This window comes from Athene cunicularia (assembly GCF_003259725.1).
Source record: "Athene cunicularia isolate RWA chromosome 14 unlocalized genomic scaffold, athCun1 chr14_part1, whole genome shotgun sequence".
In the NCBI taxonomy this organism is placed as follows: domain Eukaryota; kingdom Metazoa; phylum Chordata; class Aves; order Strigiformes; family Strigidae; genus Athene; species Athene cunicularia.
In genome coordinates, this window is record NW_020799118.1 from 6,732,593 (window position 1) to 6,755,965 (window position 23,373).

Genomic DNA, 23,373 nt, shown 5'->3' on the forward strand with positions numbered 1-23,373 from the left:
TTGCTTTTCAGTGACTCAATATATGTGCTGATTTCAGTACTATATTTTGTAATCTCATTTTTCACTACACAGAAGCGAGAGGTCAATACAGTTTTGGCTGATGTTATCAAGCACATGACTCCTGATCGAGCATTTGAAGATGCTTACCCACAGGTAAAGAATTTATTTTGCCAAATCTGTAGAAATCTGATGTGCATTTTCTTAGGTGAAATTAATTCTTAAACATATATCTCTTACCACAAAATAATTATTTTTAAGCACTGGCTATAATTTGGGAAGCCTTTTGAAACAGTGTAATGCTATGATTTGTTCTTTTTTCCCTGTGCATCAATCTTTCAGTTGAGAGAAATGCTAAACCAGAATAATTTATTTATTTAGAAGCAGCAATAGTTAACTCCTACATCAACAGTGGTCTTCTGAAAAGTAGCAATTATGGGAAGCTGTTTAAACGAAAGTAAACCATAAAATAATCCATCTCTGCTTGGCATTGTCAGGGCTTCAGTGAATTACTGTGTTCAGTTCTTGAGATAGTAGGTGAGATATGGATTAGTTGAAGAGGTTCTAGAAGAAGGTTTTTGTGGTTACTTGGAGGGTAGATAAAGTGCCTACAGAAGAATATTTTAAAAACTGATTTTTTGTTTGTTTGTTTGTGTTCTTTTAAAGTCTAGAGAGCTGGAGCTCATGCAGACTATAAATTGGAAAAATCTGCCTAACTATAAAAAGTAAAAAACAAATAATGCCTGGACAGGCTGGTCAGCCTCTGTTCATATGAGTTCTGAAGAGATGTTGGAAAAACATCTGTTAGGAACAGCTTAGCTGTAGTTGACCTTGCTTTGGGGAAAGAAATCACATCAATGAATGCTTGAAGTGTCTTCCAGTTTTCTTTGAATAACTAGAGAAGAATAATCTCTGGTGTGCGTAGTTTTAATGGACTGGTATTACAATAATTTTCCCCTTTTTTATTTTTATTTTTTTCACTTTAGCTGCAGTCAATTATTCAGAAAGTTATTACCTATATTTATGACTTCTCCCTGCTTTTTTCAGTGGTAAGTGATCTCTGTTTAATACATTTTTAAGAACTATTTTGCACTGTTTCTGCAAGAGAATTTACCTGACTTGGATATTTAGATTGTTTGCAAGCTCACTATGTGAGTGAACTTATTATTAAATAGGTAAGGACAGAAATATTTTGGAAGCTCCCTGCTGCTTACTACTTAAATATTCGTTATTCTAATTAAATTTTTCTATACTTTTCTTTCCTTAGGCTGTTAAATTCTTTAAGTTTGTTACTGTGGCATGAGTGACAATGAAAGATAAAATAATAGTTATTTGCACGTGTGTGTTCATGTAATCGCTGATTGTTGTTTCTATGTTATAATATATACTTAATATATACAATATATACTCTGTCATAGGGCTTAAGTTTGACATTGAAACAAAGTGAAACTTAGATCAGAGGCTGTGTATGAAGTAGGGAAAGAGAGCAAAGACCACAGATGTCAAACTACTGAAACCAGTTGAAGAGTTAAATTCGACTGACCCTGTGGAATTGAAGTCTTGTTCACAAATTGCTCAGATAATTCTGAAAAGCTTACCCTTGCTATATTATTGAGATGATAAAAAAGCTAAGTATTTCAGTATCTTAACAACTTAAACCCCTATCTTTGAAGAAAATTTGAATGTTTTGAATCTTCATAAGTTGCCCTGGATACATGCAAAATGGTTGCTGGCATGTGGCCTGGTTTTGTTGGTTTTAATATCCTACCTTTGGTTCCCATAGATGTCCGAATTTGTCATGATCTTGAGTGTTTCAAGCATATGATTGCTTTTAAAACATTTGCAACATTTGTTTCAAACAGTTCTGTGTTGTGTGTTTTATTCTGGATCTCTGCAATCAGGAAATTGATACACCTTTTAGCCATTGGTGCTTTTCCATTTGTTCCAGTCTTTCATCCTTCAAGATGAATTACTGTCTTCAAAAAGCTTAAAATAATTTTAACTAAAACAGCTATGATTATAAAACTTATTCAAAATATTTATTGGTTTAGTGTGTTGTTTGTAAAATACCTAGTATTACTTGTTTATGTATTTGTAATTTCAGGAGAAATTCCTGCCATTTCTGGATATGTTCCAGAAGGAAAGTGTGAGAGTGGAGGTTTGCAAGTGCATTATGGAATCTTTTATTAAGTAAGTGGAGAATATTGAGATTAAATGCACTCTGGAGGGTCTGGCGAATACACTGAAAGCTTGCTAGGGAAGATGAGTTAGTATATAGGCCACTTAGCCTGGAACACCTTCACAAGCTTTGGGAAAAAACGCAAAGATATGTCAATTTTGTGAAAGAAAACTGAAATTGAAGTAATCATATTGATGCTGACTTGGTGTGGATTAACAGCATAGTTGTTCTCTGAGCTTTTTTTTTAAATTTATGTTGCCTTATGAAATTTAGTGTGTATTCCAGCTGATGTGACAGCACATAACTGTTACCCTGGTATAATGGAGGAAGAGAGACAGACTCTTGTTACAAGCTCCATTATACAGAAAAATGGGTATTTCCACAGTTGAAAATAAACTTAGATAAGGCTTCAGCTTCAAATATTGTAAGTCAAACAGTCCTTTTCAAATAATTAGCAGGTTCCTTGAAACATTTTTTTTTTTTCTTTCTCACCTTCCATTCAGGTATTTATATGTACTGCCAAGCCCCACACCACCCCCCCTCCCCGCCAGCCTTCTCTTCTCTAGGCTAAGCAGTCCCAGTTCTCTTGGCCTTTGCTCATATGAGAGATGCTGCAGCCCTTTAATCAGCGTAGTGGTGGTCCACAGCATATGTGACTCTGTACCTAAACATGACATTCATCCTTCCCATCTGTCCCTCAGTAGCTGAGAAACTATATGACTACTTGGTAGATCTAGGATTGCTTAGTTTTGTTGTTCTTAGATTGCCTCAGTGTATCACATCTTTAGCTTGCTGTGTCCCTTAAGGAGTCAGATTCTGTGGCTTGGCAGTAAAGCTCCTTGCATCATGACTATTTCTTGACTGGCATTTGTTGTACATCTATTAACCGTGTGGTCTTTGGAGTTCTGTTGGTTAAAAAATGAATATAAAGCTTCTGTGGTGTCATATGATGCTGATGATTGGAATTATGTGTTACATTGATATTATTCTATTCACTGTTTCTCATTTTGATGGAGCAGGATTTTTTTGTCACTTTTTCTAAAACATTTTGTAGGCATCAGCAGGAGTCTACAAAGGATCCTGTTATACTCAATGCTCTTCTGCATATCTGCAAGACGATGCATGATTCTGTAAAGTAAGATTAATTTTACTCATACTAATAAATGTTTATGCAAAGTCTGGCTGCTTGGTGTACAGTTTCACATTTCTGAGGCTGTTTGTTTCATGGTAGATTAAGACATGAATCCAGTTAGTGGTGAGGGAAGAGCTGTGCAGTGAAGTGGCAGCACATACCATTTGCTTTTTAATTACTGCTTTATTTTGAATACTGAAGCAGAATTTTAAAAGGAAAGTAGCAACAGTTTTGTAGAGTTTTCTAGTGTGAAGCAGACACACTAAACAATCCAATCTTTTAAAAATATTTTTGAGAGTGAAATGAATGTAATCTTTGAGTTATAGTGAATAATAAACTAGTTTTGAGATTTAAGTTAACATGTAGTTATTAAAGCACAGGTTGCCGTACTCAATTGTAACTTTTTTTGGGGCCACTTTTTCCAGGTGTTACAGAGAGGTGTGGAATCTTTAAAAGGACACCTGAAGATTTCTAGGAACATGAGTAGGGGAAGCTAGAACAGAGGAGAAGCTTTTGAACCATCTGTGTCTCTCTTCTAAATTCTCATCTCTCTTATCCCCTTGACTTTGAGTGCCCAGTTTGCTAGGGATCCTGGGTGCCCTGTCGTACCCTCACTGAATAGCAGTTGTGCGATGTGAAAAAAAGTTGTGATTTGTAAGTAACTTACAAAAATCACGCAGAAATCTGTATCTGATTGAAAATAGGGCCAGAATCACAATGCTGCAAATTTTACATCTTAAGAGCAAAAACCTCAGTTTTTTTCTTCTGGTTTGGGTTGAGTAGAATTGTGAGGTTACTGTTTCTTTTGGCACTCTGAGCCTAGTCTCTTAGTATGGCAGACACTGTAAAAGAGCTTGTAACTTTCTCACCCTTGATATGCCATGAATGTAAGATTTATTGCCAATAAAGAAGCCAGATTTGGTGTGTAATTCCAATTTATACCAGCTAGAGTGGTTTATTTTGGGTTAGAGCACCTTATTTGGCTGTATGTTGTACTAAAAGCCACTTCAACCTTTAAATAGAACAATGTATTGAAGCTAAAACAGCTTATTAAAAAAAATCAAGCAGTTAATGGCAATCCATATTTGGTGCTTCCTCTTACATTTTGCCAAAACAATTTGATAGTTTACTGGGGTCCTTAAAATCCCTTAAACTGGCTGTTCTTTTAGCCTAGGTAAGATAGCTTGGTTTTGTTCTGTCATCTCTTATTGGCAAATCATTATAAATTCTAACTATCTCAGAGTAACTCCTGCATCTATTTTTACATCTTGGTTCAGAAAAGTCCCAACCCATTGTGTAGGGTTTGCTGACCCCGGTAACAGCTGTTGGAGGGTAACAGCCTTTAGACTGGTAGGGGTCTGATTCAGAATTGAACTGGAAACCTATAACTGACCCAGAGATCTCATTACAAGTCTTCTGAGCCTTTCAGAGCCCATCAGTTGACTCTCTTGATTGGCAATGCACTAATGAGCTAATCATGCTGAGATTTTCTTTCCTCCTTTACCGAGTTTGTATAATATAACTATTGTTCTCCTCCCATCTGGTGTCTGAGCTAGGAAATTGGTAACTGATACACTAAAGGTCAATGCTGGAGCCAAGTATATAATAGTAAAAGGATTAAATTGTGTTAGTTTATTGTAATTTAACTTTTTGTTCATCCTGTTTTGGTGAAACAGGTTTAACTTAGTGGATTTTCATGTGATGTAAATTTGTTCAAATCATATTTGGACTGTTGCTATAGAATAGGTATCTGTGGTAATCTTGAAACTTTTTACACATCAGTTTAGTTCAGGTACTAAAACATCAAAAAGGGAGAACTGTAACAAGGTAATGTTAATTATTTTTTAAATTGTGTTAGGCTTAATTAAACTAAAAAAACCCAAAACAAACACCACCCCCCCCATGTAACCTAATGTTGTTTATAAAATAAATTTATTAACTACTACATATACTATTTAAAGTGTATTTTTAAAGTTTTTACCCTTAAGTAGGATAACTTTTTTCTAAATATTTACTCATTTCTTTAGGTTTTTATAATCAGTTCCTACTCAAGTTCTCATGTTGTAACACAAGACTAAAGCCACTTGCTTGCTGCAGTAAAGAACATTAGCTTAGCTTCCTTTTTCTGCCAAAGTCTGAGTTTCTGTAAAATCTGAAGACTCTCTTAGCAATTTTTACCTTTTTTTAAAATTTGGAATTTAGTTTGCATGGTTGACTTGGCGATACACTCATATTAAAATTAGTTTGATTGCTTTATAACTAGAATTACAAGCTTGGTGGTCTTCATGTGTCATAAATATTTTATATGGATGTGATGTTGTATAAATTAAAATGTATCATTTGAACCTTTACAGATAATAAGATAAGCAGTATTCTAAAATTACCATATACATTTTCTCTTATAGTGCACTAACACTTGAGGATGAGAAAAGAATGTTAGCAGCTTTGATAAATGGATTCATAAAAATGGTGAGTGACAATTGTGTGCAACTGTTGGGGTGTACGTTATAGCTCAGATTTTCATGAGATCCCCATGAGAAACAGGTGCCTCTGTAGCTGAATCACACACTGTGTGTCTGACTTGCTTAAGACCATTGAAAAACCAAACCGTTGTATTTTAGTGAAATAAGTATGCGTGTACTGAAAGTAATATCATATAGTGTTGAAGCTGACATGGTGCAGTATGAGTTTAAAGTGCACCTGTTGTTTATTTAATCATTTTCTGCTATTTTTTTTCAATCTCTTGTAAAACTTCATAAGTATTTAAAAGTTAAACAACAGTTAAAGTCTTGCCTATTACAGAGAGGTCTCTGATGAATGTGAATGAGGTTCACCTAGCTCTGTATGGAACCCGTACCAGCTTTAAAAAACACAAAATAAATATAGCTTATATGTTAGTCTTAACCTCTGTTTATCTTAATTTACAAATAAGATCATTTGTATCATCAAATTAGTAGTCCCACAAAAACTCCAATTGTTTTGTCTTGAAATTAATTTTTAACCTTTCCCTCCCTCTTATCCCAATAACATCTTTTGTTTGTGACTTTTGTGTTTGAGATGTCAGGTTCTTTCAGGGAGACGTTCTCAAGCTTTTTTATTCTGTAACCAGGTACTCTCAGTGCCTGACTTTTCTTTCATGTGGTCAGGGCTGACAGGCTTTGTCTCTACTTGTCCTCTTTGTTGCAGTTCTATGAATTTATCTCTAGATGGTTTCTTTATAATAATTTCCTATTTAACATGTTTTTTATTATAATTTTGCTCTAAACTTTATATGCTGTATAATATTGTATCATTTCCTTTAGGAGGATTTCCCACATTGAATAATATTTGATGTGGCTTTATAGTCTTGGTTTAGGGAGGAAAAAAAAATAATCCCATAGAAGCAAAATGACTAGTTATGAATTTTAAACTAGCACTCATTAAGATGTGGAAAAGCAGTTGTAACAGTCATCCTTACAGTCAGACTTTTTTGTGGAAAATTTATATTTTTAGAGGAGTTTTTCTTGAGATGAGGACTCAAGAATCAGCAGTTGTAAAATAGAGGAAAGGCGAAGACAGTTGTCTAATGTAAGAAGAAATCCTTTGTTTTCTGGTGCAGTTCCTTTGATCTTTCACTGTATGGATTAATTGCAATTTTTAATTCTGTAAAAATTTCTTTTGCATGTGGCTTGAGAAATGATAAATAATGCAATCTTCTCTTAGAAAAAAATTCTTTTTGAATACATAAATGTAGATTGCCTGGAGACTGTTTCTCTTGCTAGGCTTTTAATTGACAGCTGAGACACTCCAGCTGACAGCACTTGGGTTTTTTTAAATCTGGAGGGTTGGAAGTAGGGTGTTCTTACACAAGAGTTGGTTTTTGATTTCTCTTCTGCCAGCATACAAGGTTACAGGCTTTTGCAATACTATATAAACATATATTTATTAACCAAACTGGAGGAAACTCCTGCTTTTCTTACTGGTATATCCAGTTAAAAAAATGCTAATTTTTCTTGGAGGCCCTTTAGAAATTACAGGTATATGAATAGAGATTCACTGATGTATTTCTGTTTTTCTCAGGTTTTTTTGTTTTGCTTTTGAAGTATGAACTATACCAAGCTTTCGTCCCTGTTCTGTAAAGAATCAGGAATTCTGCTAGTTTGAAAACACCTCATAAATCTAGGATTTACATTTTAGTTTCTTGATAAATGCTTTATCTGCAAAGTAGAAGATCGTGTGGAGTATGGAAAAAAATACACTTGCGAAACTTTCAGGTTTCCCTGAAGATTAAGTATTGGAAAGCAGATAGTTGAAAGGACACAGATGCTCTAGGTGCTGTTTTGTTGTCAGCGGGGTTTTTTCTTACCCATATATGGGGATTTTGACTTTTGAATATCTGTGGTTTAGCTTCACACAGCTTTATATCTCTTAAGGTTAATGGCCTCCAGTGATAAAACCTAGGGTGTTGGGTTTTTTTGTCTTTTATAGGTTTCATTTGGCCGTGACTTTGAACAGCAGCTGAGTTTCTATGTTGAAGCCAGGTCAACATTTTGCAATCTGGAGCCTGTTCTAGTCCAGTTGATTCATGTAAGCTACGGTTTATCTCCATTATCTTAGTAAGTGGGGATATATTTGCAGTCTTCCCATTCCCTGCCCAGATTATTGGTCTGTGTCAAAATAAATCTAAAGTCTTTTTATCAGGTGTTTTTAAAGTAGACTTTGATCTCATCTCTCATTTTATTACCCTAAACTCTCTGAAGTTCTTGCTTGACAGGCATGTGTGGTATCATTGCGACAAAGAAAACTGGCTATCTTAGAAGAGATTTCATATCTAATAAAATAAATTGCACTTTTGTGCATTCAGAATTTGGGTTCTCTCTTCTATAATCCTCCATCTAGGAGAGATTAGACTGTGTCTGGCTGCAGATACAGGCAGAGTCCTGCTGTGATTGGGATGGTTAATCTCTTTACTGTATTGAGTCACATGTCAGGTGAGCATTAACTGCATCTGATTCCTTTGCAACATTGTATCTTCTCTTAAACCCTTTTATTATATTGATTTTGGTTTTTTAATGTGTGTTAGCTAGAAATTATGATTTTTATACCAGGAAGGAACTGATGACAGCACTATAGCTAGGAAGAAAGGGTGATCTAAATCCTTGAATAAATCAACAGGTCTACCTTCACAAATCTTCAGAGTCATATTTGATTTAAGGAATAGTCACTAAAATTCTCTAGTAAAAAACTAAACAGTACAGTGAGGGCACACCATATCAGGGTTCCTTTTGATAGTTTCTGTTCTCTAAATGCATGCAGTAAAACATTAAGTTTGTTATTTGCATGTGTATTTTTCTTAATCTGTGTATTTTTCTTAATGATTTACTTTTGGGTTTTGTGTAGTCTGTGAACCAGCTAGCAATGGAAACAAGAAAAGTGATGAAAGGAAATCATTCCAGAAAGACTGCTGCGTTTGTCAGGGTAGGACTGACTAACAAACTTTGAGCTTGCCTTCTTAACAGATAGTATTATCTATGGCCACCTAAGTTTATAATTTTTGCAAAAACAATATGTTAGCATTTTATGACACTGTAGTCCCTTTTTCTGTTGTTACCATTGATCTTTACTCTCTAAAGCCAAACGCTGCCATTTAAGAAAAAAAAAAAACAAAACAACAAACCATCTAATGGCAGCTTTTTGTTAAAAAGAAGCAGCAAGATTGATTCCCTCTCTAAAGGAAGGATCATTGGAGGTCTTTGCGTGAATTCTAGAAAGCTCAGCTTTTCAAATTATATTTGAAATAAAATCCTAAATTTCTGTGTAACTCAAATCACAGAGTGAACGGAAGAGAGAGGGAAAGAGAGAATGGAAGAGAGAGGGAAAAGAATATTAAATTCAGTCTTGTAGAATCAGTGTTGATATGCTGAAATCAGTATTTGAATTTCAAATAAAGTGCTCCTTTAGTGCCTCTAAATCTATATAGGTATGTTCAAAGGAGCTTTGAACTATGCATAGGCTGTGGAAGTTCCTTGTGTTCCTCTCTTCTCACCTGAAACATAGCAACTAAGATGCCTTTATCTTCGTGTGTTGGGAAGGTGTTTGCATATGCTACCGTTAATGAATAGATTTTTGTTCACGGCACCTGTGCACCACGTCCTGCACAAAGGGTAGCTTGGGTGACACTGGCCAGCCTCTATGCCTGGGAGCTACTCGCTCCACCTGGGTATTTGGGATGTCGCAGTAGGTCTAAAGCTGCAGCATGCTGCATGGGATCTGCTTCCTCCCAAACATACGCAATGCACTTGCTTTGATCAGTTTGACAGCTGGATTGTCCCTGAGGACCAGTAGTCTGCTTTTCTAGTTAGATTTTGGTCTTGAGTTGCAAGCTGGTTATGTGAGGAGAGAGAAACTCCTTGAGCTAGTCATAGAGTAAATTTTGAGCTTATCTACTTGTAATAACAATAATTATTAATAATAAATATTGTTATAATTATTGAAATAATAATGAAAAATTTTAAGTTGCTGATTTTGAACTTCACCTAATACTTTCTTTTTTAATTGAAAGTCTTTCCCAAAACTAATTAACTGTGATTCCTAATTGTGTAGAAAATCAGTAATGATTGCTATAACTCTGAGTTAAGAGTTTTCTTCAGTTTCATTTTTTTATTTGCTTTAGGCTTGTGTTGCCTTCTGCTTCATCACAATTCCATCTCTGAGCAGTATCTTCACGCGTCTTAACCTGTATCTACACTCCGGACAGGTTGCACTGGCAAATCAGTGCCTTTCACAAGGTAAGGCATGGATTTGTCTCCTTAAGGGTTCTCTTGTCTCAGAAATATTTCTAACTATGAATAATAACATGGCTGAAATCAGAAGTTATATAATTATATTGATGATGTAATTAAAATACAGTCCTGTTTCAAGCATTGTTACAGTGAAAACTTGTCTTATTAAAGTAATTCTTCAATTCTAACATGAATCCTGTGATCTAAATAACTAGCTGACTCTAGCTGATGATAGTCATGGCTGTGAGGTAGCTTGTACTATATTACTTTAAAATAATGGAAAGCATGGAATGTTTTTCTCCTCTGTAACTATGCAAGCACTCTAATCAGAAATGGTGTGCTTTATTGTAAGAGTGGAAAAAGAAACTGGTTCACCTGTGCAGGATTTTGTCAGCCTGTGAACTACTATAGTGAGCTGGAAAAGAACTAAAACTTAGGTCAATGAGACCAGAAACTTGCTATTAAAGCACGGTCATGATAAACAGTTAGCTAAGAAAATATGTCACTATATCAGAGTGAAACAATGGAGTGATACCAGATAATATGAAGAATGAAAAAATACATTTTCTTTTTTGTGATCACATTTGTTGATTGAACCAGGGCCTAAGTACAGTTTTTAGCCATCCGGTTAGCTCAGTCTTATATAAGGAGAAATTCCAATAAAAAGTGATTTGGGGAAAAAAAATGGAGCTACTCTGGCACCAGAATGAGCATTATGTCTGTATGCCCATTTAATGTGATCTTGTTCTGTTCGTATCACAAATGGAAGACAGAAAGTATTCTCATACTTCTTGGTTTTATCTACCTTTTCCTTATTAAAGAAATGTCATTCTACTTTGTTTTGCAATTTTAATACTGACTTTAGATATCTGCTTTCCAGTGGTAAATGCTTTACTTTACATGTTTTCAGTGGAGCTGTGAGAGTAATAAATTGGATTACTTTGCAACATTTTTTGTTGTGGCTATTAATTCTTTGTTTGGCTCTATGCTTCTTCACGAGAGCTTGTTTTCCAACCTCTGCATTTACCAGTAAGTTCCAGCTGCACAAACAAGCTGACTTAGGATGCTGATTAATACTTTTTAGTCTAGGGTGACTGTTGTATTTGTTTTGAATCTGATGCTGCCCATATAGCAAAGCAGAGGGATTTAAAGTAAAGCTGGCTGTTGTGTCCAAGTATGTTGTGCAAATAAAAGATCTGCAGTTTATTGTTGTGCAATTAGTATTGTGCAGTTTCTTTGTAGATAACAGTGTTTAATCAAAACTGACTCTCTTTTTCTTCCTATGGTGTTTTGTTTAATTGACCAGCTTGCTTCATCCTTTGTATCAATTTTGGTTATTGTTGCTGTGTTGCAGTGCATCCCTTGTTGGAAGCAAATCCAAAGCAGTTTTTCTGTAATATTTGGTCTTTGAGGACTATGCCCTGCCCATGCGGGAAGTCACTTTGTGATTTAATAATCTTTCAATTTGTAAACTGCTTTTCCGCTATTTTTGTGATCCAAGTCTTATCTGAGTGAGACTCCTGGGCCCCAGCAATTGTCCAGTTTCGTCAGTGTGAGTTCATACAAACGTACACAGCTGTTGTTCGACATGTGAACACAGAGCACTCACTAAACAATGAATAGGTTCCCCATTCTGAAATCTTTTAAGGTAGGAGGTATATGCAAAGTATTATGCACTCAGTCTCTAAAATGCTTATTAATTAACCACTGTCTCCTGCATTTTAGACCCAAAAGCTAGAGAGGGGAACATTTAGTCCATCTCAGCTTTTGCTGAAATGAAGCATGTGCAAAACTTTGGTGTTAGTAACTCATTTCATTTACCAAGGTTTTATTGTTAAACACTTTTTTGCTTCCTTTAGAAAAGCTATTTTGGGCAAAATTTGTATTCGGACATATGTCACTTGCATGAGTAATTTAGCATGTGTTTAAACAGTTAGGCAACAGTGACACCAGTCTTGGGACACTTTTTGTGACCTGTCTTCGTATATTCTCATGAATCATAGTCAGATAACATGTCCTTGAAAATTACTTTTAACAGAGTTTAAACTGTATCTCAAGTGAATGCATTTCATGTGTATGGGTAGTACTGATTAATTCATAACGGCAAATTTAAATCCAGTCACTTAAGTTAACTGATGCCAATTAGACACTGATCTACTAAAACCAATGTAGCATGAAGTGAAGTTTTAAGAGTGTGCAATTAATGATAGCATTAGGCTAGGAAGTGAAATTGAGCCTTGTATGTAACCTTGATTTCATGCTGATTGGAATTAGCTTAATTGGTTTAAAATTGGGAAGAGAAATAAAACTGAAAGGTAATGTACCTGATCTGATAGCTCAGTCAGTAGTGGGGCATGCACGTGTGCATGTACATGCAGTTTCTTTTTTAAAGATTACAGCTTTTGTTATTAGAGAGTTAAATTCTTGGAAATTTTCTTTTTAGGTTCCTACAGGGAGTCTAGCTATTTCAGTGAGTTGAGTTTTCACTTAAACATATAACAAAATTGAATTTCACAGGATAGACTTCTGTTGGCAATAGGAAGATTTCTCTAAATTGCCAATATATCTAACAAAATTAACTATTGGAATAGATAAGGGCAATTTAAAATATTGCTTTTTTTATAAAGAGGATGTACAAGTCATAACAGTAAAGTCTGCCAATCTGAGGATTGCACTGATAAACTACCAACACCTGCAGAGCCACAGCTAATCTGTTTGTAACTGGAGGAGTCTGGGTTTTGCCTCATTCCCAGTCTCAAGGGGCAGCAGTAGTAAACCATCAGTCCTAGTGCCTCACTGTTCCAGTTTCCTCTATCAAATCAGAGTCTTGCTTGCTGGGATTTGCCACACTGTTAATCAAAGCAACTGTGTGGTGCATGTTTGAATTCACCCAAGTATTTCAGTATTAGACAACTGTAATTTTAATTTTTCTTAATAGATTTTCTTCAATACAGTGAAATTGGGTCAGAAACACGAATTTATATGCTCATGAGAAGTCCGGTATTAATACATGGACGGATGTCTGTCCAGGTATGCTGTTCAACATGAATTAAACAAGACTATTGTCTCTTTTGTCTCCAGCTTCCAAGAGGTGCTTTAAATAAAATGAATCTGTAATTACATTTAGAATGTTTTAGGTGATTTTGTCCTGGATGCATAGCTTGTTTCTCTGGAGAGCCTATTAAAAGCACACATTAGAAAGGAAGATGCTAAATTTTAGAGATGCGTTTTTCTTTTTTTTTTTTTTAACTGAGCCACAACGCTGCATGCTGCCAACGCAGAATAATAAATTCCCGTTGGTCATGCTTTCTGTCACAGGGAGTGCTTGGACTAAATTGAGATTAAATGCATGCTTTGTTGTGTCACTCTTCCGGCTTTTTGAGATATAGGTATTATTTTAATTGCACATATTTCCTCCCCATGGAAATGCTGCTTTTGCCTGTCAAAGAACAGACAGCATGATTTTTTTTAATTGTTGGTCACAGCATTCAGCAGGTGGGTCGAGATGATGCAACTTTCTGGTAATGTGCGTTGAGCGGCATTTTTATTTTAAAGGATGTGAAATCCTTGCCATGCTTCAGAAGTAACATGCTGAGTGAATAAAGTAATTCAACTAATTCTGTGTGACTAAATTCACTGGGATATTGTCAAACATAAAACTTTATAAAAGTTGAGAATCTGTCCTCCAAATCAAGTGACATAGATCTTTGTTTAGCCAATGAATTTAATTCTGAAGCATACAGTACTTAATGTACTCCTAGATAATTGTTCTGTTGTTCAAATACAGCTGAAGCACAGTTTCGCTAGTAGATTGCAAAAGGAATTTCTTTTTCTGCTTCAGAAAATGTTACTTTTCCATGAATGTTCTCTAAATATGACAGGCTTCAGCCACACTTTGGAGAAAGTATGGTATGGACTATCTAATAAGTAATTTTAAATCATAATCTAATAATGTTTTAGTATATTTTCTCAGTAGCATTAAATAACAATTTTTAATGTTCCTTCCTAATCTCCTGAAATCTCTGTAGACCTGAAAAATATAAATAGGATATACATAGAGAGAATTTGAGGTAAAGAATTTAGAGAAATAAGAACCAGAAGTTTTCTCAGTTTCAGATTTTGGCACTGCTTGGCTCATGCTTCTATGGTGAGATTGTTATGTGCTGTCTCTGTTACCTTTTTTAAATACTGTTTTTCTTTAAGGCAGCAAAGTAACTTTGGAAAAAAAAAGTGATGTGAGGTACTGCTTTCCTTACTAGTAATACTAAACGTTGCTTTATTTGAACAAAATTATGATTTGTACCGTTATCTGGGATTTCCATAGCTGGAAACTTCTCCCATTCTCCCATGAGCTTTTTCTTGTTCCTCTCTGTATCCCAGCCAATAGCTTTTCCATATGATATGAGAGAGATGACACCTCTAAGCTTTTCAGACTAGCATTTCCTATCAGTCGGTCAGTTCTTCAAGTCTGTCTAGCCCATGACCCGTTTTTGAAAAGTGTCTAGGAGAATCTACTAAGGGGACATACAGGAAACAATAATGTAGAATGATGCTTCCTAGCTTTCAGCTGCAGGTGGTCTAAATACATCCTTCAACAAAGGTTGCATATGGACCACAGTATTTAATGAAATAGATGGACCGATCTTTAGGAATTTAATTTTTTAATCAATTTTTACTTTTTGGCCTTTGTAACTTCATGTGGCAGTGAGTTCCACGGTTACATGCTACTTGGAAAATACTACTTAGAGATTTATTTCTGTATGGTTTTTAAACAGTATCTGAGTCTTACAGTGCGTGCAGCTGATCTACTAGTGATACTGTGAAAAATTCAGTCATTCTTGATTCATTTTCTTCATGCTACCTAAGAGATGATGGAGTTGATGTTTCTGAAGAATTTGTGTCAATATAATATTTTCTAATAAAGGTAACGGTTCCATGCCTTAGCACCTTTTTTATCCTCTTTTTATCCTTTCAGAAATGGGAAGATCAGGACTGTATTCCAGGTATAAATGCACAACAACTATATAAGTGATACAATAACACCTCAGTTTTCCATTACTGTCCTAATGATTCTTAAAATTGCCTTGCCTTTTCGACAGCTGTTTAGGATGTAGGTTTCAGGAAACCATCTATAATGACTCCAAAATCTGTCATCAGTGTAAATAGCCTATTTAGAGCTTATCTTTCTATAGTTATAGTAAGGGCTGTTTCTTTCCCCGCATGCCTTACTAATATTAGACTTCATCTGCTGCTTTATTGCTCAGAATCATGAGATCCATCTGCGCTGATTTGCAGTCACGTTCCAGACTAGTCTGCAAACATTGTCACCTCCCAGCTCATCGTAAGGACATGTCCCTCTGCAAAACCTTAAGGAACGCAGTAATCATTTCACTCCACTGTGAAAACTTCTTATTCCTGCTCCTTTCTCCCTCCACCGTGTCCTTTATTAAGTTATGAATCCTCAGGAGGACTTTTCTCTTTACCTTTTGTCAGCTTAGTTGTAAGAGCCTTCTGTATGAGGGACATAGTTAAATGTTTTTTAAAAATCTAAGTGTTTGCATTCTGGGGTCGCTTTTAAACACAAACTTGCTGGTTCTTTGGAAAACTTGAGAGATTTCTGAGGAGTGATTTCCCTCTGCAAACAACATATTGACTCTTCAGTGCTGTATGATGTTTTTCCATGTGTCTACTTGTTTGATTTTTATTTTTTCTTCACCTCATAATAACAAGGAGAAACTACAGTATTTAACTATAGCATTTATTATTGTAAAGTTTCCAGTATTACTAATGGAGCTCTCTTTAAAGACTGCGGATGATACTTCTTCACCTCAGAGTCTTTAGGGATTACATGGAATTTAGAGAGGCAGGGTGAAATTTGTGGGCTTTTGTCGGGGGAGAAGGGGGGGGGTGTTGCATTTACTGATTAAAGTTTAAGAATAAAATATCTTGTATCCAGTGTTCTTGCTCATATTATATGATCACCCTGTATGAATCTTCTCTTCCTCTTACTCCTCTGTATGCCGTTAGAGGTACTAAGGCCTAACAATCTATACTCAAGATATTCCTTAAACTAGCAAGCTTCATCCACGTAATTACATTTTCACCTGCAGCTAATTCATAGTATGAAGTAGTATGAATTAACATAGTACATTCCAGTTCACCAAGCAGCAGCACATTCATTTTCTTATTTCATCTTTGTTACTTCAAATAATTCTTTGTAGTTTCTGGATGGGAAGTGGTGTGTAGAGGATTTTTAAGATGGAGAATGTTCCATAGCTCAAGGGAAAAACCTGTTTCAACAATATGACAAAATTCTAACAGTGACCTCACCAGTGTGAGGAGGAGTTCCAAATGTTTCCAATGCTTGGTTGTCAAAACAGTAATGTGTTAATTTGTTTAATAGGGGGGAAAAAAAAAAGCACAACAAAAAACTCTTCATGCTTGCTTCCCATTAATTTTTTGCACTGGACTACAAGGCTTCATTAAATTTCCATCTGTCAGATGTGGAAGCAAAATCTTCAGAGTATTAAAATATGCTTGACAGTGTTGTAGGACACAAAGGTGATGTGGAATGCAGAAGACTCTGTATGGTCCCTGGTTTTGTCCTTTGGGGGGACTTAGCCTTGTGTAATTGTATCTGTGACTAAAAATAGTTTCTGTAGGTATGTCAAACTCACTCCTGTTTGCTCTTTGAAGGTGGACTTAAGGAGCTTAATTGTTTTCCCATCTTTAATGGCTTTGTTCCTCCTTGTCTTTTTGCTTGCCTGAAATCTTAAATTAGTACAGTTTAATTGACTATCACAGATGCAGCAAACACAACATAAGCTAAATTTTTATATGTAGAAGGATCAATATATTGAAATATATGGAGATACATATATTTGTGTGTATGTATAATTAAGTGTGTGTGTACATACCATCATGAATATTGACAACAGCAAAATATTCAACACCAATTTCACTTGCTTTTTCTGTAGGAGAATATTACTGGAAGTGCTGACTTGGACATCCAAGACTGTTAGTTTTTGTAGCCTGAAGGTCAGCATGTATGCTCAGGGGAAAGATTTATGGGATTATGGACAACCAAAATGAAGGAGCTGCTGTGAAAGGATAAATTTAGTGAAGCATGAAGTATGTCATGTTCGGAGCACTGCACAAGATATTAACAGCAGTCTGGGAAGACTTTATCATGATGATTTGTTGTAATGTGCAGGCTGCTCTCCCCTTATCCAACTTAACAGTGGCTCACTTCAGGAGCATTAACGTAATTTAGGCAGATAAGAAAACAGCATCCTTCACTGGAAGAAGCCTTTTTTTATCTTTTTCTTTTTTAAATTTTATTTTATTTTTTTTAAATCAAGGACATAACATCGTTGTGGTTTTTGATGCTTTTTTAAGTGGCTCTTTATACCTTTGGAAGCCAGAGAAAGCAGGTGTATGGTTTTCTCTTGAAACATCTTTACAGTAATATTTTTTAAATTGACTTTTAAAAGATATACAGAAAGGACCATTGCATAACCTCATAATTATGTAATTCAGAATTAAATACCTATGCTAATTTCATACTTATTAAGAAAATGGCACATCTGTGACAACCTATTTAGTAAACTTTTCCTCCAAACTCAGAGCATGTGATGTATACTCTGACACCTCTCTACAAGTGAATAGGGTGATAGTGTTTGGAGGACAGTTTTCTGCAAAGTCTAACAAAACCTTTGCATTAATGTGAATTTACTTTTTTTTTCCTTCTCCCTCTTACAAGGCACGTATACCTTGGGTGAGTGTGTTTTTAGTGTTCCAGTGTGAGAACCATTTTGTGGTTAGCATAGATTGGCTGAACTTGTGGCAAAATGAACATATTCTCCTTTGCCAGCACTTGGACCAAAGTAAAATATCCATCTCTTTAATAGACAATGCAACTAACTGCTTTTATGCTCTATTGCTTTTTTGGCTTGCCTTGCTGCATTGTTTGGGGGACACGGGAAGGGTGATGAGGCAAGGAAGGAGAATTAAAAGTGTGGGGGCAAGAGCCCTGCCATCTCCCCGTTGTGCTGAGGCAGCGACAGCGGGGGGGGTTGCAGGGTGACCTGCAAACCCGAGCCTGCGGCAGCGGCGAGAGGACAGCAGCCATATGGAGACGGCAGGGAGGCGGCAGCTGGACTGCTGGGGTTAGGGAAGAAAATGATGGAACGGCAGAGGAGCTTGTCACAGCGGGCACAGGGCCCGGTGAGCAGTCGGTGGTGTGGACAGGTCTCTCCTCATTCCCAGCAGCAGGCACCTGCGGAGGAGCTGGGCTCCAGAGGAGAATGCAGCAGTGGGAGATCAAGGAGAGTAAATTGAGTCAAATTGCAGTTATTCATAGTGAAGATAAGAAGTTTTGTTTTGTGCTATGGCAGAAGTTTAGAGGAGAATGTCTCTGAGTGCTAGGAGAGCAGGCAGTAAATTAAGGTGAGGTACTTTGCAGCTCTTCTCTTTCATTGTGGAGACCCATTATGAAATAACTTCAGAAAGCAGGAGTATTCTCTGCACAGACATGGGTACTTTGGTATGCAGACTATTTTCTGAGACACATTTTTTCATTTGTCTGGTCACATGTTTTTATTATATGGTGATGTGGGGCATGTACTTTTTTTTTGCTAAGACAACTGTGGAAGTGACAGCGATTCATTTACTTGTGCTAGAATGAACATCTGCTGCTGCTTTCCTGATAAAGCTCAGAGAAAGATTACTTACCTTCCTTTGGGTTGGTTGTGTAAGCTTACACAAAGTTTGAAATAAGTAAAAAATATACTTTCACCTTAAATGTGCAGAATACAAGAAATTATGATCTTTGGCTGAAGGGGTCTGCGTTCTAAGCACTGGAAAGTTCAGAAGGGCTTAAGCACTTGTGTGCTGAAAAGAAACAAGAGTCAGAAGAATTATAGTTTTTTCCAAAGCACATGTTTCCCTGGTATTCCTCATAAGCTTAAATTAGATAGCAGTTGGTACTATATTTAGCAAATTTGCTTGGAGTCTTGTGTGCTCAAATGAATTTTTCCAGAACAAGCGGCACTCCGGGAAATGCCCATGCACGCCTGTCAGTGGTATCTCCATCCTAGCCATGTAACAGCTCTTGGCTTTCACCAAGAATTCGCTTTTTCTCTTTGCTAGAATTTGATTTCATGGCCTCAGTCTCTGTTCCTGTAAAATAAAGATACAGTATTAATTCTTAAGGATGCTTTGAAGTATATGGCTAAAAAATTTGAATGGGATTTGGATACTTGGATATTTTGAAATGTAGTGGAGAAAGTGCAAAATAATGTTGCTGTCAGGAATTTTTTTTTTGTGAACTCTTAGCATATATAGGAGGCCTTCTAGTGTAAGAGGGAAAATGTTTTTAATTAGTGAATATTAACTACTTAAACTGAGGAATAGATATTCTGGTGTTTATGTTTCTAATTCTACCAAAAAAAATTATGAGAGTTATGAAAAACTTCTTAATAGCTATTTTGCCAAGGCCATAATGGTGGATGGTTTCCATAATTCCTGTACTGTGATTCTTGGAAAGACTAATTTTATCTAGGTAATCAGCAATACCTCAGCTTCTGGTACTATATTAGTATTTTACTTTTAATGATGAGAAATACTTAGAGAATAGAAGTTGTCCATGCTTTCTTGTAACTTTAACAGCATTTTGTGAATGAATTCGTAAACAGGATAGCATGATCTTTTTTCCCCTCTTTGGATTCCCTATTCTCTTGGCACAAGCATTTCTTTAGAAAAGTCGATTTTGAATGGTGTGCTCATTTTTTATTATATATGCAATATATTTGAAACAGTGTTATCCTCTTGTTATGCAAAGAATTGTAATTTCATAAGTCTCAAATGATGTGGGAACTTCTTTTGAAAAAACAGCATCACTTGAATTACCACAGATTTTGATTGCCGAGTCTTGAGTTTCTTTGCAGTCAAGCATACGTTCATTTTCTGTAGTCTGTTTGAAACAAATGTGAAGCAATCATTGGATCACAGGCATGACTGCCATCGCAGTTGGAGTGATAATACAGCAACTATATTTTTATTTTGTAGCCGATGCTTTTTTCAAAGCTGCAGTGAGCCTTGTTCCTGAAGTGCCAAAAATGATCAGTGTAGATGGAAAGATGCGACCTTCTGATGCCTTCCTCCTGGAATTCCTTTGTAATTTTTTTTCCACATTATTAGTTGTTCCGGTAAGTTGTGTGTATATGAATAGCACATAGACTATTTTGACTTTCCTGTTTAAAAGTTTAGAGCAGACTGGGCTTTTGGTAGTGGGAGATGCACTGGTTAGTTTTCCAGCAGCAAGCTGAACCAATTTGCTCATTGGCTGCAAAATAACATAACCCAGCGCAAAATCAGGAGGCAGAACAATTGCTTGGGGGTGGAGGTACAGCATTGCCTATCTCAGTAGCACCTTGAACTCAACTGGATTTGGGATAGAGTGAAATCTCACCGTCATTTAATTGTGTAAACATCATTTACTGTTTCAGCAGATCCTTCCAGAAAAGTGGTATTATAGCTGAGCACTCACAAAATCTCATACCTGAGAAGTGGAAAAATACATAGCTCTAGTTTCTACTAATTTCAGTTACTTTGTTACAGGTTGCCTGATCTTTTTGAGTGAAATCAAGAACTACAAGATGTGTTTTGGCATAACCTTCCTCTTATGATGAATATTTCACAAAATACTGCCATTCTGCACCCTTACAATTTTTAACCAATTGTCAAGTTTATATATATATATATATCTATATATCTGTGTGTGTGTGTGTGTAAATTTCCTTCCTATATTTGCAGCTGTAGCTAAAAGATGAGGAAAAATTGTAAATTAATCTGGAAGACCTGAAATAAAATTTACATAGCCATGGTATTTTGTTGACCTTAGAGAAGAAAGACAGGCTTCTGACTCATTTCACTGCAGCAGAAACCTAACACTTGAAGATTTTACCTCCCTCTGTTAACAGCTCTGGCCCTCTCTGAGAAGATTCTTCTTTCCCAGCAAGGGAAAAAAAAAAAAAAAAAAAAAAAAAAAAAAAAATCTGAGGTTTATTAATTTGCTCTTGGAGAAAGTACGTTGTTCCTCCTCGCTGAAACTTTCCTTATGGTTTTCTCCTTCCTTTTTTCTTTGACTATGTGTTTGGGGAAGTAGCACACAGCCTAGTGCTGTCCAAAACCTCTTAATCAGCAGTGGATTCTCCTTCTCCCAGTGGAAGGGGTCTCCCAAGCCATGCATGTGCAGCAGCATGGAGGTGCTGTGTTGTTAGAAGGGGAAGGCTAGTTGTCTCTGTGGTGTGTTGTTGCTGCCCACTGCTTGCAGAAGTACAGCTTCGAAGGAAGGCTGTGTCAGATCTGGGTGCTGCTCAGCAAAATGGCTCAGATCATTAACAGATGATTGAAGGAGGGAGATCCAACTTCTTAGGTTCAGTAGTGAAGAACTTGCAATGAGATAATGGGATACAGAAATTAATTTCCATACTGTTTTTTCTCTTTATTTTACAAGATAGATGATCAGAAGTAAATGTCCCCAGTGGACTGTGACTTGTCCTGCATATGTTGGTGTCATTGCATCAACTGCCAGCTTGAAATAAACTGAGTGTAGTATTAAAACTGCTTGCAAAAATTCATAGCTTATGTAAAGCATATGTCTTTATATTCCTTTCATATTAAAAGATTGTTGACTGTAACTTTGACTTCCCATTGTAGGTGTTCTTCTGAAACGCATAATTATATGAGTAATATACTTGTTTCTATAGCACAATGACATTATTTTAATAAAAAAATGTGCCCAGTGTGTTTAATTTTAGAGGCTTAGCTGTAAAGAAGCTGACAATTAATTTTGTACTACTCCCCCATGACTAGAAAACAAAGCATTTCAAAGTCTGCGGAGGCTGCCTAGATCAAGTTTATGATTATGGGTCAAATGGGCATTTTAGAAGAAAATTGGAACAAATTTTTTAAAGTATTTGCAGGAAGCACACTTAAAAGTATTTTTCAGCTTTAATTATCTTGTAGTTTTTGCTTTTATAGAGCTAATATTGTGACTCTAAACCCTTGAATGACCACAAATAATTGTGTTGTTGGTTTTGACTTCTTTCTTTTTTGTAGGACCATCCAGAACAAGGAGTGTTGTTTCTTGTGCGAGGATTACTAAATGTGATCCAGGATTATACCTGGGAGGATAACAGTGATGACAAAATCAGGATTTATACTAATGTTTTGCATCTGCTGTCTGCAATGACTCAAGAAGCATATATCTACCATGTAGATAAAGGTAATACATAAGGGTGGCTCTGGATCCTTCTGTTCCACCGTGCAATTTGTAGTATTGTGTTATCACCGTACCTAGTTAATGAAGACCAATGGTAGTCGATCTTATAGAATGGATTATTTTCCTGTGCAGGTCCAGATATTGTAACTGAAAATAATCACTGGAGGTGGCTCCCAAACAGATGTACCATCTGTCCTTTAAATTGAATCTGTGCTGAGTGGTTTACTTGGTTTATTCCTGACGGTGTTGGTGCATACTTAGAACTGTGAACTTTTCAAGTAAATATTAGAACTTTATATGTATGGAGTGTTTACTTTCAGTCTAAACTATCGGCTTGATTTATACTTCTCGTTGGTGCTTCAGTCACATTTATTAACAACTCCAGTTTTCAGAATGTAATGCCTAGTCTTCATTATTTAGATGATGTATTTGCTGCTTTGAAGGCAGGCTTTTGGAAATTGTGATGTAACTTAAAAATCTTCTCAGAATAGTTAGAAAAAAATTCTAAAGAGTTTGCATTTTATAAAATGGCTGTAGTCTCTTTGTAATAATATTTTGGTATGCTCTAAAATTTGACTGTCATCTGATCATCGATTGGTTACTAAATTAAGGTAGAGTATAAATTGAATTTAAAAAAAAATACTGGAAAGATTAGTTAGTCTGAGAAGCCAAGCTAGTCTATCATTTTCTTTTAGGGTTTTCCTAAAGAGGCAGGCTGGAATATATTCTGCAGTTCTTCTGGTGAATGGTCTGTCAGTTCTGTCAGTTACCAACCATAACAAAATATCTCTTGCAGTTAGAGCACAGAAAATACTTGTCAGTTGAACAACTACTCTAGTAAATTTGCTGTTCAAATTCTGTAAGGAAATGTGGTTTAGCTGCTTTTTCTTTCTTTTTTTTTTTTTTTTTTTTTTCATATGACCAAAATAGCTGCATAATCCCAACATGAAAAGTCTAAATGAATGAGATTTAAATTGAGAGAAGCATGGAAATATAAATTAGTAATTTTCCCCCTGTA

General features: G+C 35.9%; 1 protein-coding gene across 2 annotated transcripts in view; it reads left to right on the forward strand.

The window, feature by feature from the left end:
- VPS35L (VPS35 endosomal protein sorting factor like) overlaps positions 1-23,373 on the forward strand; it is a 55,520-nt gene that overhangs the window by 23,297 nt on the left and 8,850 nt on the right. For both annotated transcript variants that reach the window (XM_026858858.1, XM_026858859.1), the window contains 10 exons: positions 73-153; positions 984-1,046; positions 2,102-2,187; positions 3,231-3,311; positions 5,714-5,777; positions 7,776-7,874; positions 8,688-8,765; positions 9,961-10,075; positions 20,138-20,277; positions 22,193-22,358. In XM_026858858.1, coding sequence (XP_026714659.1) covers positions 73-153; positions 984-1,046; positions 2,102-2,187; positions 3,231-3,311; positions 5,714-5,777; positions 7,776-7,874; positions 8,688-8,765; positions 9,961-10,075; positions 20,138-20,277; positions 22,193-22,358 — 973 coding nt within the window. The remainder of the gene's footprint in view (positions 1-72; positions 154-983; positions 1,047-2,101; positions 2,188-3,230; positions 3,312-5,713; positions 5,778-7,775; positions 7,875-8,687; positions 8,766-9,960; positions 10,076-20,137; positions 20,278-22,192; positions 22,359-23,373) is intronic.